General features: G+C 38.1%; 1 protein-coding gene across 5 annotated transcripts in view; it reads right to left on the minus strand.

The window, feature by feature from the left end:
* The window catches only part of TTC21B (tetratricopeptide repeat domain 21B), a 102,989-nt gene that overhangs the window by 33,181 nt on the left and 51,980 nt on the right, over nucleotides 1-17,828 (minus strand). For all 5 annotated transcript variants that reach the window (XM_008585344.1, XM_008585141.1, XM_008585199.1 and 2 more), the window contains exons 20-22: nucleotides 6,903-7,091; nucleotides 5,531-5,641; nucleotides 4,221-4,302 (exon numbers count right to left, since the gene is read on the minus strand). In XM_008585344.1, coding sequence (XP_008583566.1) covers nucleotides 4,221-4,302; nucleotides 5,531-5,641; nucleotides 6,903-7,091 — 382 coding nt within the window. The remainder of the gene's footprint in view (nucleotides 1-4,220; nucleotides 4,303-5,530; nucleotides 5,642-6,902; nucleotides 7,092-17,828) is intronic.

The raw sequence follows: 17,828 nt of genomic DNA on the forward strand, positions 1-17,828 counted from the left end.
TTTTGTTGATAGCCTTACTGGAATGTCATCTGGCTTGTTTCACTGAAAGTTACCAGCCTATACGGTTAAACTATAACCCCACCTATGTTCTCTTTCTGTAACTTCCCGGTCTGGAAAATAAATGCAGGAAGAGAACCCAAATTTGGGGTTAATTTCCCAAGGAAGGGATGCCTCTCACTGGAGGGTCCCGGGAAGATTAACCACTTTGGGGTCTCTCACTGCTCAGAAGAGATGGGCTTTGAGTAATCCTTAGCGTCTTGGTCACCCAGGGGAAGTGGGGTGACAAATCCGTGGGGGGTGAAGCAACATAAAGTGACAGTTCTAGAGATAGATAATGGTGATGGCTTACATGACAATGTGAATGTACTTAATGGCACTGAACTATACACTTAAAATTGGTTAAGAGGACAAATTTTGTTGTGCATGTTTTACAACAATAAAAAATATTATTTAAAAAAAGAACGCCTGGAGGCTTTGCATCTACTATATTATATGATTTCAAAATAATCCAGGTTGACAATATCAATATTTGCCTTCCCTTGAACACATAATCTTGAGTCTACAGATTTTGTTTTTCCTGCTTTTTGAAATTCCTAAAAAGTACAGCATGATAAGACTATGGTTCTTGTCCTTCAGCTATGTGAATTCAAGTATATTACTCAAATTCTCTGAGTCTAAGATTACTTATTTTCTTAAAATACAATTATAATGTTGACCCTCATTGCTATGGAAATCAAATAAAATAAAGGCATGAAACAAATTTATAAACTCTATATGTTATAGAACATTTATACTTCCAAAAGTTTTAATAAGAAATAGGATGACTACCACATAATAAAGCCACAGAATCTGGAAGCTATATTGGTTAAGCACAAATCTAAAGGTTAAAATTTCTGGGCCAAAATTTTTTGCATGATACTGCTAATGTGTATGATAAATGATATCACTATTATCTAAAGTTAATATTGGGAGACCAGTTTCTTAAATAATTCTCACCTTACAATATTAGAAAAATGTATTAGTTATTAGTTCAAGTTATAGTTATCACTGAAAGATTGAATTACATTTATTTGTCTTTTGGTTAACCATGAAATATGACAGAAGGCAAATTTCTACACTTATAAAATCCATTAAAAACTTAAATGTATTACACTCTGAAAATACTTAGCTGGTCCACCTTTATTGATGGGTAGTGGTAAGACACCAAAACAATTAGTATGATGTGATAAGGGAGGAATGCAGTCCTATGGATTAAAAAGCACAGAATTCCTAACTGCCTGGGGAATCAGGGGGGTTTCCCATAGGAGCCGCTGAGCAGTATAAAGGATACCATGTTATCTACCTGTTGGAGTGAGCAGGACTGAAGCCATGTTGGGACCTAAACCTGCCTGGGCTATGGAGAGGGGAAGACTTTAAAAAGGACAGGTTTTTTCTTTCCACTCTTTCTTCCCATCCCCTGACTTTCTTATCTTGCTCACTAAGTAGGAAAACAAGGCCGAGAAGCTAATTAGTACTTTGCAAAGCTAATAGTTCTTTCTTTGAGACTTATAGAGTTTTGAGAAGTGATCAAGGCCAAATGACTGAAGCTGACCTTGGGCACCAGCCAAGTACAACGGCGCAAATCAAAATCTTGCAGGGTCCTGAGATAACAGCGAAGATGAGAACAGAAACCAGATGAGGCCTTGGCAAGACCTTGTACCTGACCCGTAGAAATGGACCCCTCGTAACTCACATCTCCTGCTCTCCTGCTTTCCACCTCCCACATTCCATTCCCTCAACTCTTCCTTTAAAAACCCCTCAGTAAATGTAAATCTTTGAGATGGGATAGCCTACTATCTCCTTCAGCTGAATACATCTGCTTTTCTAACACCAACCACTTGACTTCTGAGGTTTTTTTCTTTCCTTCTCAAGGGGGCAGGCAGCCAGACCTGAATCCCGTAACACACCCATATTAAAATGGTGGTTTTCTTTATTCGGAGTACTCTGTCTGCATCTTTCAGAGTAAGTCCATACAGCACAGCAATCAGAAATCTTATGTGATTACTACTCTAGGACTTACCCTGCCATTTCAAACTTTAGTTAACACAGTTAAGTAACATAAAGTCATGTTTAGTTTGAAAAGTCCCCCTTCCTTTCCTCTTCCCTCTCCCTACCTCCCTGCTTCCCTTCCCTTCCTCCCCACACTCTTCCTTCCCTCCAATATTTACTGAGTACCAACTTGATCAGATACTGTTCTAAATTCTGGGAATGCAGTAGTCGAGACAAAGTTCCTGGCCACCTGATGCTTCCATTCTAGGATTTATAGTTTTTCTTTTGTTTTGTTTCACAAATGCTAGACAAAAAACAAACCAACAACAAAAAACCAATCCCCTCAAAACCCAACAGATAAACAGAAAACAGGATAAAAGGATAAAGAGCAATAAGAGGTGTTCTTTGCTATGGGAGAGCTGGGAAAGGGCTCTCTAAGGAAGAAGCAATACTGGAGCAAAGAACTGAATGAAAACAAAGCAGTAGCCTTATTAAAATTTGGGAGGAGCATATTCCAGGAAGTGAGAACAACAACTTAAGTCTCAAGGTAGTATCTGCTTGGGCTGTCACTTCCCTAATTTCCACTGTCCTTTTCTTCTTTACTATCAGGATTCTGATTCTATTCAATGTGGCACTGTGTTCAGCAGAAAGACAACATTTAGGCTAGAATTTTGGTTGGGGGAGGGTTCTGCGCTACTTTCAGCTGAAAGCATTTCTAAACTAGTTGGAGGCATGGAACAGAAGAGATGAGTTATGAGGATGTGATATCTCTGTGAAAGATGATGGTGGCTTAGACCAGGCTAGTAGCAGTAGAGGTGGTAAAAAGTGATGAGATTCTCATTATATTGTGAAGTTGGCACTAAGAAGGATTTACTGACGAACTGGCTCTGGTGTATGAGAGAGAGACATGACAAAGCTAACTGTGAGGTTTGGGGTATGAGGAAATGAGCGGTGACGCTGTTTGCTGAGATGAGAATGGGAGGTGGAGTACATTTACAGAGAAGAGAAAGATCAAGTGTTCCACTTGGACACGTTAAGTTTGAGGACATCTGAGTGGGAATGCAAACAGGCAGAGGTGGAGATGAGCCTGGGCTGGAGACATATGTTTGGGACACATCAGCACATACATGGGATTTAAAGCCATGGGCCTGGATGAAGCCACCTAGGGAGTGAACATATGAAAAGAGAAGAGGTTTGGGAACTGAGGCCTAGTGTTCTGATATTTAAAGGTCATAAAGAGAAGCGAGCTCTAATGAAGGAGACTGAAACAGAGTGGACAACTGGGAGAAGAAAAACCAAGTGAGTCTACCATCTCGGAGACAAAGTGAAGTAAGTCTTCGATGATGGAGGGGGGTAAACTGTGCCACACATGATGACCAGTCAAATAAGCAGAGAACTGAGAACTGGCAGCACGGAGGTCACCGGCCACCAGGCAGAAGTGACTTCTCTGGAGCTTAGGAGTAGAGGGTATAAAGTGAAGCCAGCGTTGTTTCCAAATTCTTTGGGGGAAATTTGCTGTAAAGAAGAACAGAGGAAGGGAGCGATAACTGAAAGGGGGTGGCAGTTAAGAGCTGGTTTTAATTGACTGATTGATTTCAAGTGGGGAGATGTCACAGCGATGGCTGCATGCTGATTGGGAAAACCATGATGATGCGAGAGAGAGAGAACTGCAGAGGGAAAGCCCTTTGGTAGGTGAGGGGTGGTACCAGTGCTCACAGGGAGAAACTGGCAACAGATGGGGTCACAGATCTGGGAGGACAAAGGCTGGGTGGGGGGTGCATAGATTTCGGTGAAAGGGGATAGAGAAGTTCTCTTCCAGTTTCTTGTGTTTTCTTAGTGAAGCAGGTGGCAAGGATTTTAGCTGAGGGTAAGAAAGGGGGAAAGGGTGTTGGAGGTTTGAGGAGACAAGAGTAAATGTGAAAAGTCATTGGAGTGAGTGAATTCATTAGAGAAACAGGGGAGGACTGCCAGGCAGCTCCTGAAGGCCCACTTGAGGTTTGTGGTCATAATTTAAAGTGAGACCAGTCAACAGTGTTACCTTTTCCTTACAGCCATTTCAGCTACTCAAGCCCAAGTGTGGAATAAGCAGAGTCATGCTCCACCAAGGTTTTCCAAGAGCCTAACAGCTAAAAACAGGAGGAAGGAGAAACAGCACTGACTGCATTAAAAATATATAATCTGTGGGTATTTACCTGGTTTGCGTTCTAAAAGCTGTTGTAAATGAAATACCGCTTGTTCATAGTCCTGTTTTCTGAACATGAGATCAGCCATCATCTATAAAGATAAACATTGGTACTAAAAATACTGCCATATATTTTGTAAAGCATATTCTTCTCATCAAGATTTAACAATATTAAAATACATATGAAAAACGTGAGGAGGGGCACAGTTTTATAAAAGGGAGTCATTTAAAGTTCAAGTAAACCTTGAGCGGAATGGCTTGGAGACCAGCCTAAGATAATCAAGGATGTGAAATAGATTGCTTTGTTCAAGTGTTTAGCAAAAAATATTTTTTGAGTTGTTGTCTTAAAAACAGAAATTTAAAGGACGTTGCACAGTCCACCTGCTATTGTAGAAATGATGCCTCACTGAACTTGGCTAAAATGACAATGAGAAGAAATAAAACAAAAAACAAAAAACAAAAACCTTACATCATAAATATTTCAAAGGAATTTAAAATGAGCACTATCTACTGAGATTGTCTTATTATGTGTTTTATTTTATTTTATTTTTTTCCTTTTTGTCTTTTTTTGTGACCGGCAATGGATCGCAACCCTCAGTGTTGTGCCCGTACCGCACCAGGACCGGCAATGGGATTGCAACCCTCGGTGTTGCGCCCGCACCTCGCTCAGCCAGTGAGCGGCAGGTCTGTATGTGGGATCCGAACCCTCAGCGGGAGCGCCGCTGCGCTCCCAAGCGGCGCGCTGTAGTAGTGCACCACCGGGCCGGCCCTTATTATGTGTTTTAAAAGGGAAATTTCTTCTATTTCTTTTTAGTTATTTATAATAACTTTGAATGAACCTCACAAAATGTCATCCATATAGCTGTTTGAAAAGCTAATAAATACTTCAACGCAAATGAAAATGAGAAAGAAAAGCAAAATTCTATTTAAACAGACTCTCTTAAAATGATACATGAAGTTTTTCCCTGTAACTTGAAAAGTTCCACTGAAACTCTTAAGTTAGTCCAGCATGTCTAAGTAAGTACCTGAAAGTTAGTTTTCAGCAAATTACTGCTTTACCACATGCACTTCACCTGACTGAGCATCCCCTTAGGCATAAAGCAAAACTGACTAGACCCCAAAGGGCAAGTAAAGGCCTGACCAAAATTTATCATCATTCTTATAAATAAAACATTAATGATTCTTGGTCTTTATTAGTAAAATGTACTAATGTTAGAAATATGTTACTTCTTCCAAAAGCCAACATGAGCCATGTGTTACCATCTAATATTCGGTCTATGGGGTAAAATTTGAATATTCCACTAAAGTCTCTTGGCTAACCATGGTGGCAGCTTCATTATCCTGGTCACTCTGGAGAAGTAGTGCACAGTGCTGCAGGCAGGCATCAGGGTCATCTTGTGCCAGGTATAATCGTGCCAGTTCCAACATTATCTATAGAGCAAAAGGCAAGATTAGTCACTACTAGTTTTGGAATAAAAAGTGAATGAAGAAAATGTCTGAACACAGATTAAAGTTTAGTTAATCAGATGTTATTGCAATAAAAATGCCAAGCATAATAGGCAAGGAAAACTATAGGCATGCCATCTCTATTTCTCCTATACTGGAAAAAAATAGAAAAACAGGTGGTAACTTACTTGAAAAGTAGAGCAGCATAAGGCACTGTGAAAAGAACACTGGTCTTAAAATCAGAACACTGGGATTCTGATTCCATCTCCTCCATGATGGGGCCAACTCAAGTGCCTTTTTTCCTCTCTAACACTGCTTTCCCATTTGCAAAATAAAAAGTTTCAAGCAGACAATCTCTAAAGTATGCTTCAGATTTCAAATTAGGATTTCAACTCCATTAGCCAACACTGAAAAAGGTACCCACTCAGTTGTGCGCCTTACTAAAGGTTGTTTTTGCCTTACATCTGAAAGAATTATATTAATAAAATTGTTCAACCTTAACTTTTACATTTTAGAGTATGGATATGATTGTCTTTTGTTCTGAGTGCATAAATTTAAGTATTTAGCCATTTATTGGAGTATTTTTAAAAAATTAATCATCTATCCAGATCTCAAATCTTCATGGAGTAATGACAGTTTATATAACTAGCTATGTCCATATGTAAGTTTACATAAGTTTATAAGTACATATATTAGTTTATAATTGTATATAATTACATATATATGTATAATATGTATAATAACATATATAAATATGTGTATAATTATATCTTACTACACCAAAAGTATCTTTACATCTATTCTCACACTGTGCCACTTGAGGTCATAAATTTGGTCTAGTCATTCTTGCATTCCCAGGACTAAGACAGCAAATGAAATACAGAGGTGTATAGTATAGCTCTTCAGTAAATCGAATTGAATCATCTCAGTCCAGATGTTTATTTGTGATAGAGAAATTGTTTTAAAGTGATTATTAAAACATAGATGAATATTAAGAACAAAGAGCTTGCAAATTTGCTTTATATTACTTGTTCCATGATAATTTTTAAACTCTAATATTCTTAATCTAAGGCATCATGTAAATATTTTTAAAGTTTTTTAAAAACAGTATTTTTTTTTTAACTTATATTTTTGGTACATTTCTTTTCACATCTTTTTTAGAAATAAGCTGGTAAGAATTTTACATTTGGGGAAATTGGATGACATCTGGAATAAAAGGCGCTTAAAATTTTATAAAAGTACTGACCTTATTATCTGTTTCACAATGAACCAGAGCCTCTCTATAAAACTTAATTGCTTTTTCATAGTCTCGCTGAGCAACAGAATGTTTTGCAATCTCTGCACAAATTTCAGCTGCTAAATGTTTCTGTGCGGGAACTGCATCTGGCTGTTCTATCTGAACACGTTTTAGTACTCGAGCTTGTAATTCCCGAGCCTAGAAAAAAATAAGAATAAAAAGGAATTTCAAAAAAAATAAAAGAAACTAAATAATTCTCAATAACTCATACACAGCATAATTTTACAGAAGATTTATTTAAGCACTATTTATTGGCCCTTGATCTAACAAAGCCTGATCCAAAGAAAATGTCTTAATGAGATGTCAAATATGCACTTTTCTTTCCAGCCGAAGTACTATAAAATTACCAGTTCTTGTCCCACTGTGATAAGAATACGTACTGAAAGCTAAGGAAGAAATGCGACCATGAAACAAATACTTAGGAAAGATACTACATGGTGTAATTAAATAATTGAAAATAGTTATTAAATTAATAAAATGGTAAGTATCTAAAAATTATTGAATCAAATATTGGCAGGTTTCAGGCAGTAAGTACATTTATATAGTATTGATGGCATACCAAATTAGTTCACTCTTTCTGGGGAGCACTCTAGCAAAACATACCAACTTGCTAAAACTAGCCGGGCTGTTGAACTTAGTTGTTCCACTCTTGGGAAGGTATTAAGGAAGTTATTTAGAAGGAAAAAGGAAACTTACCTGTTATAAAGAAAAAAACAATTTCTGTATTTGTTGTCAACACAAACAAAGAAACAATAACAACAGCAAAAAACAAAAAAAACCTGGAAGCAAACTAAATGTCTAAATGATGGACAGATAGCTAATCCATTGATGGTAGATGTATATATGCCGTTGTACCGTGTGAGGACATTCTAAAAGGAGATGAGGGCCTTCCTCAGGGTTAGAATGTAGAACACGTTCCTAAATTGGAAGAATATTAGCATGTCTACCCATACATCTGATTTCTGGAACATTGAGATCTTCCTTTAATGAATGACAGAGAATTGCTATGCTTTAGGCTTTCACAAATAAAATTTAATTTAGAGCTAGAGATAATCATGCACTAATGTATTTGTGCATGTAACAAATAGTAAACGTCCACCATGTGCCATACATTATGCTACACACAGGGAACGCTTCAGGGGACTTCTGTCAAAATGTCGGTTGGCAATTGGCACTTGATAAAGATGGTTTAAAGCAGAATTTTTTTTTTCAAACCACGCATTTAGGGAGTCATAACAGCATTCTTTTGGAAAGGAAAGAGAAAGGATTAGAAATCAGTGTATATAGCATGAGTTTAAAGATTAATACTATTTCGGGCCAACCCTGTGGCTCACTAGGGACAGTACAGCGCTGGGAGCGCAGTGGCGCTCTTGCTGCGGGTTCGGATCCTATATAGGGATGGCCGGTGCGCTCACTGGCTGAGCCCAGTCACAAAAAAGGACAAAACAAAACAAACAAACAAAAAAAACGATTAATACTATTTCATGAAATTTTTATTTTGGTTATACGAATGTGTTTCTACAAGTATAAGCATGGCAGTATGTGTACATTTGTATCTTTAAGGTTACATAAAGTATAATAAGGTTACGTAAGATATCTTTAAGGTTAAATAAATGCATATATATGTATTCATGGTTTTACACATACGTATGTGCTCGTAATCAAAAACCTCTGGTTTAAATATGTTTAATTGGTTTAAATAGGATGATCTCTGCCTGGCAGGAAGGGGTCCTTGCATCCCGGTATTCTTGCACCTCCACACACCCAGATGTCCTCCTCTGCCATGGCTTGGCCATGAGGAAAGAAAAGCAGAAAGCAGGGAGAGACCCTCAGAGCCCATCCCCAGCACCTCAGGGGTAAGGGTCCCCACCCAAGAATCCAAGCTCCCAGGCCACTGACTCCAAGCATTTTGCTGAGACATGTCCCATCTTTATGGCCCTACCACGTTTTGCGTCTGGACTCTGAATTGGAAGGGTAAGAAAGAAAGTGAAAATGAAAGAGAAACTGCACCCAGGGGACAGTTGTCCCTTTATCCAACATGAAAAGCACTGATCAAATTTGAATCGTGGGCCTTGAGGAAAGCCTCAGTGGTTATACCTATAGGTGTCTCAGCCTAATTATTAATATTGCCCTCCCATCCTTTAAAAAGCACTCTGTTTTGAATGATAAACTATATGGTCACCTTAGGTATAAAAGATATGCAATTCATTCTCTAAGTAGTCTGAGTTTTAGCCCTGCATCAACTAAATCTCTAGAAAGCCAAATATGTATACTTCATTAGTTTAGCTCTGTAGAGAAACACATTTATAAGTTAGATGTTTCTGTGATACTTTGCCACTTTCTTAAAGATAAATAGTTGAGGGAATTTTTGAGTCAAAGTATTTTGCATTTCCAATTAAAGACATTTTACTTAAAAATGTTCAATTTCTATATATAATGATCATTAAGAAACATTTGCAGGTAGAATTCAGTATTAGAAATAAAATTTTCCTGAAGAATTGATATGATTCCATTTTTTTTTATGGTTTCCAGACTGGTCAGAGCTAAATCTAATCATCCATTACAATAACTATATTAGTCTTGATTGTCAACACATTTACTCTCCTCCCCCTTCCTATTTTATATGTTTTGCAAATTCCTTTACATCCTTGGGTAGAATGTAGTATAGATACAAACATCTTATTTCATAGATTTAATTTTCTCTTTCCAGTTTAATAGCTTTATTACATACATATCTTGCCAAAGACCACCTCAAAATAAAATATACCAACTAAATAGAAAAACCATATTACTTTTTATACAATGAATACATTATTACACATATTGGAAAAATCAGATGTTAAATGAAAGAAGCAAAACCAAATATAATCTGCAATATTAATTATAACTGTGTAAAGTTAAGTTATAAAGTTGTTAGTGTTTTAGGTCATAGGGTTTCTTTATATTTAGATTTTATTTTTATAGAAAAGATAGTGAATACATTTTTAAAAGGTGATTTTTTTTCTGTAACTGTTCCTGGAATTAGAGTTAAAATCATCTATGATTTACTTTCAGTCACTCGACAAAAATTTTCAAGCACCTATCATGGTGGACAGAAGTTAAAGTGGCTCCCATGATCCTTGCCTCCTGCTGGTCATGCCCTTGTATAATCCCCACCCCTTGTGTGCAGGAGGGATATGGAACTTGCTTGTAACCAGCAGAATATGGCAACTGTGATGGGATGCCAGATGGTTACAGTATATTATATGACTCTGTTTTGCTAGCAGACATGCTGTAGAGACTCTCCCTTGATGGCTTTGAAGAATTAAGTGGCCAGATTAGCTGGTCTACTAGGCAAGGAGCTGTGGGTACCTTCCAGCCAACAGCAAACCAGCAGCTGGAGCCCTCAGTTTTACAGCCTTGAGGAATGAATTCTGCTAACAACCTGTGTGAGCCTGAAAGCAGATCCTTACTCAGACAAGTCTCCAGGTGAGAACTCAGCCCTGGCTAATACCTTGAATGCAGCCTTGCAGAGATCTCAGCTAAGCTGTGCCCAGACTCCTGGCCCCAGAAACTATAAGATAATAAATGTATGTATTGTTTTCATCCACTAAATTTGAAGTAATTTGTGATACAGCATAGAAAACTAATATGACTTAATATGAGGCAAGCATTTGCTAGGGTCACAAAACATAGGACCATACCCGATCTCATAGAAATTCTAATTTTAACTAGAAGACAGACCATTAAATAATAACAGAAAATTATGAGGATTCTTATGGATGAAAAATACATGTTGCCATGGGAGTACATAATAGGGCCCTAATTCAGTCATGGAGGTCAGGTGAAGTTTGAAGAATGACGAATAGTTACACTCTGGTGAGTTTGGAGGAGAGAAAAGGAATGAGGAGATGGAATGGGGCGCAGGCATCAGGAATCACAAGTAAAGGAAAGAAAGTAAGGGATACATTGCTTGATCAAAGAATTAGAAGAAAAAGTGGCTGGAAAGACACAGAGAATACACAAGAGGTAAGCCTGTTAAATAACGTACATTTTATCCAAGAGGCAACGGAAAGCTATGACATGTTTATAAGCAGTAGAGTGACAGAATTAGGTTTGCCTTTGAGAACTCTACCCTGCTGTTGTTGTGAAGACCTGACTAGAGAAATCAGACTGTAAGAGGATGGGGATCAATCAATAGGCTACTGCAGGAGTCTGGGCAAAAGATAATAATGGCTAGAGATGAGAGAGGGATAAAGAAATGTGCAGTTATTTCATAAAGGTAAAATTTTTAGAAAGCAGAATTCATAAGACTTGGGATTTCCCTAAATTTACCAGTTCTGCCACTGCCATAAATGTTAAGCAACTATTCAAAAATACTATGATGGAACTCCAAATATATATAATGTGAAGATAAATGGTTGCTAAATATATGAATATAAAATATCAAAAACTTTGATTCCTCTTATCAGTTCCTGTTTGCACTGCACCTCAAAATCTGCCTTGTTGTTGATCTGAATGTATAGCACGTTATAGTTGGGAAGAATCTTATGGCTCTTCAAATTTTATGAAAGATGAATCCCTGTGCTACCACATATAAACTAAAACTACTTAGGGTTTGGTTTCTTGGTATTGTCTAGCCATAGTATCCTGTTTGTTCTTTTTATATGTGTTCATTTTATTGAAGTATCTGCTCATATAATATGTCAGTATTTCAAAAAGTTCATGGAAAAACAGAATTGAAAGATAATATTAATCTTTCCATGAACTTTTTGAAGTACCCTTGTATAGGGGGCTCATGCAACCAGGTTAGCAGGGACTAATGATATTCACAGAGGAATAAAATAAGCCAAATTCACTTCTAAAATGTTTTAAAAGTCTACATGTACCAAAATCACACTCACCTTGTAGCTACTGTTAGCTAATTTAGAATTAGATACAATTCTCTATCATGTGATTCAGAAAATAGGGATTAAAAGATAACAACAATTAAGGATAAAATATTAACATTGTTGAAGATTACATTTTTTAATGATATCGTAAACTTAGATGAATATCACAGAAATCTAGCAGTCTAAGCTCAATCCATTCACAACTACAGCAAAAAAATTTTTGGACATTGCCACTGAAACACAGACACACACACAAACACACATACACACCACTGTTACATAAAGCTCAAAACAAAAACATTAGATAGATTATTTGTAGAATGCAGAACTCTTCTGGGTTCATGAAATCAAGTCAAATAATGTACTAGAGAGCATATAGGGTAGTAGTGAGGTGCTCTTCATTCTACTTCAAGCTCTTCTACTAACCAGCTGTATAATCTTGGGCAAATACTCTGTGGGTTCCTGCTTCATTTGGAAAATGGGCATAGTCATACATGACCTATGTGCTTACCTCAGAGACCTGTTGTTTCCAGCATATCACAGGCGCTCACAGATACAGAATGAATAGAATGAGATAAAAATCAGGGAAGTCTTTTTCAAAAATATAAAGTATTAAGAAGGTAAGTGATTATGAATGGGCAAATACCATTTCACCTTTATATCCAGAAACTAGGCAACTGCAAACCAAACCAATACAATGGATCCTATTTAGGGACCATTAAATGCCTCCAAGGAACTTGGGAAGTAAGGTTATCCTTGTCAGAGTTAACTTATGAAATCAACACATAATAGATCAGGGGAAGAGAGAGGCAAAATCACTTAAATGAGAGAGAGTACCTACTAGACCTAACAGCTCTGAAAACATCATGGTTCTTACATTTCAGGAATAAATGATCTATTCCTAAGAGGAACAGGTGGTAATGGTTATTGGAAGCATAGAAACTGGGAGCTACTAAGTTTGTCAGCATTCATGTGAGAAGTGTTCAGGGGTGAGGTATGTGCTATAACTTTTCTCCAGTATAATGTAATGTAAGAAAGGAATCCAAGTCCCCCCAAAAGGCTCTTACTCTTGATTTCATGTTTAACAGGAAACTTTTTAAGCATTTGATTCTGCATGTAATATGCTTTCAGGAAGAGAATGGTCAGATCAATGAGAATGCATCTGCTCAATCATAAATTGGTACCGTTTCTTATGAACTCTGTCAGGATGCATTCAACTATCTGAGTTAATGACCAGACCAAAGTTTTGAGACTCTGTGTCTGTGGGTAAGGTCTGGATAAAAAGTGAGGTAACTACAATAAATACCACATCACAGGGACCGGAGTAAGCAGAAAGCTAGTATTCCCATGGTGATACTCTTTTGTTCTCATTGCTGGAGTATTTGGGGTTCGTACACGGGCAAATAAAATGTGTACCAGCAGTAACTTCTTTTATCACAATTTCTACCGCTTGTGGTAATAGTTCTACAGGTAACATACAGGGATGTGTTCTAGATATCTAGATATTTAGATATAAGATGGAGGTGTGGAGGATGGGTGGAATATGAAATAAATCACAAAATACTAAATAAAAGCATAGGTGCTAGAAAATACATACATGCATTAAAATCCCTTTTCACATAAAAGTAGATATTTCATTATTACCTGCTAATTACACAAAAGATTCTTTAAAAATCTTCAGTGTTTGACTCGAGTGAAATATATCACCCTGTGTTCATTATAAACAGTTTCAAACAACTAGTTTAAAATGCATGACAACAATAATGGAAAAGGCAAAGGTGGAGTAATGAAATTTGGATTAAAAAGGATACGTGCTGTAATGTAGCTAACACTAAAAAATAGTACAAGGAGGTACAAACAGGAAAAAACAAAATAACTAATGCAGAAAAAAGTAAAGAAAGTTTAAAAAGAAAACAAATTGAAAGATGGCAAATAAAAATCCAAACATAATCCACAATTATATCAAATGTAAACAAAATAAATATTCCTATGAAAAGAATAAGACTGTCAGAGTAGATTAAAAGAATTAATCATATGCTGACAGATCTTTAACACAAAGACAGGGAAAGTTGAAAAAAGGGTGCAAAAAGATATACCATGGAAACAACAACCAAAAAAAAAGCTGGAGTAGCTATATCAATAACAGACGAGGGAGTCTTTAGAGCAAGAAGCATTACTAGTGTTGGGAAAATAGAATAATTTAATCAGGCCCCCTCACCTTAGGTCTGGCTGGGGGTGGTGCAGCACATTTTTTGTAAGCGAGTTATGTGTGGGTGGAGTTAGTGCAAATGCACAGCGCTGCTATCTGGCTGGCGTTTAGTGCCTCAGGCATCTGACCCGCATGGCCATGCTCTCCATCCTATGGCTCCAAGGACCTTTTTGCCAGTTACCTAGCTCATAGACCTGTGTGTGAAGGGTTTGTGACCCACTCTGGACAGTGGCTTGAGGGGTCCGTGAGCTCCAGAACCAGCCCTAGCTCAACAATTGGCATAGTCATAGCAGGATTCTGAGCAGGTACAGGAGCTGAAAGCCCTTGGAAGAAGGAGGAAATGTGGCTACTTTTGAATATGCTCTGCCCTATGGCTGCCTTCCTGTTGACCAGGATCTGGTTGTTGCTCACTGTACTGCAAGGCAGCATAGACCAGGCACTACAGCAGAAAACCCCTTGGGAGGGGGAGGAAATGTGGCTATCTTTGAGCATTTGGTGCCCAGTGGCCACTTTTCTGCTGACCAGGGCCTGGCTACTGCTCACTATGATGCAAACTGATAGAGATTTGCAGCAGAAAGCAGAGTTGTTGAAAGCACAGATAAATGTACTGGAGGATGGCGTGCACCAACTGGCCACTCCTGCTTCTCACACTACGGAAGATGACAAACCCAGTGGTGAGTTGGGGGAGATCGTGCATCTCCTGGAACGACCTGCTCATTAAAGTGAAGCACAAGCAGCCTATGGGACCTAGGGTTGGATGGTGTAACGTGCTCTGCAGATGACGTAGTAAATGCATGTCGTGTTTGTCCAAAGGCAGATGGCTCGCTGGGTGCCACTTAAACCCAATAGCTGGCTGGGTGCCATATAAACCCGAGAAAGTAGATGGCTCGACGGGTGCCATATAAGGCACCCTAGAAAAGAGTGACAGAGTGAATGCAGTTGTTTGAACTGTGGGCGAACGCTCTGCAGAACTGCTTGAGACTGTGAGTGAATAGCCAGTGTAAGCTGAGCTGATACAAGTTAATTCAGGAGCCAGGGATGGGGCAGCTAGATGCTAATAGCCAAGACAATGAAAAGGCCCCAAGGGCATTTCATAAGTTTGGGAGAGTGCCCCTCCCATCACAGAGGACAAGACTGAGTTTCTCTGGAGGGCAGACCTGGGGCACTGCTGCCCTCGGCAAACTGCTCCCTGCATACCAGCCACTCTGGCTGGAGCAAACCTGCCTCAGCATCTCTGAAAAGAAAAAGCTGAAAACCTTGGTGGCGTTCACGTTGTGTTAAGTTTGCAGGCCAGCAGTATGAGAGTGCAGTGGAGGCATGGCAGCCTCCACCTAGATTTTGGAAGATGTATGAAAAAGCCAGGGGACTCAGGCAGAGGCCTGCTGCAGGGGTGGAGCCACTGCGGAGGTCATCTATGGAGCAATGTGGAGCAGAAAAGTGGAGTCAGAGCCCTCAAAGAGAACCCCCACTGAGGAAATGTCTAGTGGAGCCAGGATGGCAGGATTGCCACCAGGAGCCCAGAACCATGGGGCTGCTGGCAGTGTGCAGTGCCAGCCTGGAAAAGCTGCAGGCACCAGGGCAGCTCAATGGCTTGCACTTGGTGGAGCTGTAGGAGCGAGGATGCCCAACGCTTTAGGGGTCCAGGTGCCCCAGTGTGCCTAACGTTTGCCCTGTTTGCATTTTGGATTTGTTTGGGGCCTGTTTTTCCTTTCTATTCCTCCCTTCTGAAATGGGAATGTTGTTGGGGGCCTGAAGCCCCACACCCCTTCTTGTGAGACCGCTCCTACGTGATAATCTGCTCAGATGGCCGTGCTTTACATGATAACTGCCTCGAAATCTTTATGCCAGAAACTGATTGCTCCTGGCTATGCAAGTTAATTTGCAAGTGACCTTTTATCCTTCTCTAGAAACTGTTTAACCATAAACATTCTGGGTGGCAACCATTACTTTGAATGTCCTGTCTTTGTCTCTCCTCAAGATATTATCATATCTTTACATTCCAGACCCTTTGCAGCATGCCTAGAGTCCATTAATAAAAATCTTTTAAAGACTCCATTAATGCAATATAACACTTCCATATTTCCATCAGTGTTTAGTACTTTTTAGATTTCTTTAAGAAATATGTCTATCTTTAAGATGATGAACATATTTTCTATATTATTGTGTAGAAGCTTTAACGTTTGTATGTATATTTAGACCTAAAATCCAGCTGGAATCAAACTTTGAGTAGAATTTTAGGTAAGGTGCTAAACTATTTTTCTCACATGCCTCTCCCAAACTACAAGTCTGCCCCAGTAAATCGATATCATGCATGGAAAGAAAAAAATAAAACCAACCAAACAAACAAAAAGCTTCTAGGAGGTCTGTTTACTCCAAATTTGAACCATATATCTCTCTCCAAATCTTTCATATGTTTTTTTACTTTCTCTCCTTTCAGTATTTTTTTATAGACTCTCTGTTAATCTCATTGATCCCCATTTACTCATTTTTGAAAAATACAAGTGTCTTAGAGAGAAGGCAACAGCTATGGGGATCTTCAAAAAGTTCACAGAAAAAAATAGAATTAAAAGAGAATATACAGATCTTTCATGAACTTTTTTGAAGTACCCTTGTATTTACATCTATGGATATTAGGAAGGACAGATATAATAAATAAGGTCCCCTAAATTCTATTTTTGTTATATAAATCCCCACAGTTGTTTCTCTCTCCTCTGAGACACTTGCATTTTAAAAAAGTGAGAAGTTGGTGCTGCAACAAGCCAAAGACTTTTGGGACTGGGATGGAATGTGTAATATGTAAATGTAAGGGTCATCTAGCCTTGCTAAGAAACATCATGAAAGATTCTGAACGTGTAGATTGTACTGCAAGGGATAGTACTGAGGGACCCTGAAGGGATGGACTGTTGGGAAAATAAAATAATTTAATCACCTTAGGTCCAGTTGGGGGTGGTGCAGCACATTCTTTGTAAATGAGTTGTGTGTGGGTGGAGTTAGTTAATTATAAAAAGGTGTTAATTCACCAGGAAGTTATTACAAGTCTAAATCTGAACCCAATAATATATTTTCTAAATAAACGAAGCAAAAATACATAAACTAAATGGAGAAGTACAAATCAACAAACACACTGGAAGACTTTAACACACCTCCCATAACAGAAAATTATACAAGAGACAAAAGACAACAACCAAAAAAACAGTAACAACCAAACCCTAAGAATAGAGAAGATTGGAATAAATCAATTAATGAACTTGTCCTAATTGACATACGCTGAACTAAACACTTACTAATGCCAGAAACACATTATTTCAAATCCACATGGAACCTTTACCAAAACTGATTATAATGTAGGACATAAAGCAAGCTTCAACAATTTCAGAGGATTGAATCATTCAAAGTACTTCTTTGACCACAGTGGAATTAAACTAGAAATAAATATAAAAAAGTTAAGAAAATCAGAACTGCTTGAAAATCAAACACTACACTCCTAAATAACCCAAGGGTCAAAGAAGGGATCAAAATAAAAATGAGGCAATGTTTTGAACTGAATAACAATAAACTTGTGGGATGTAGCTAAAGCAATGCTGAGAATGACATGTGTACCTTTAAATGAACAAGAAAATAACAAAGGCTAAAAATCCATTATCTAACATACTATTTCAAGAGGCTAGAAAAAGATCAGTAAACCAAACCCAAAGAAAATAGAACTAATTATGAGGTAAAAAGCAAACATTTAATGAGGTCAGAAAAGGTAAAAGTTGATGCTTTTTTTTTTTTTTTTTTTTTTTTTTTTTCCGT

This window comes from Galeopterus variegatus, unplaced genomic scaffold, assembly GCF_000696425.1.
Source record: "Galeopterus variegatus unplaced genomic scaffold, G_variegatus-3.0.2 Scaffold9, whole genome shotgun sequence".
NCBI lineage: Eukaryota > Metazoa > Chordata > Mammalia > Dermoptera > Cynocephalidae > Galeopterus > Galeopterus variegatus.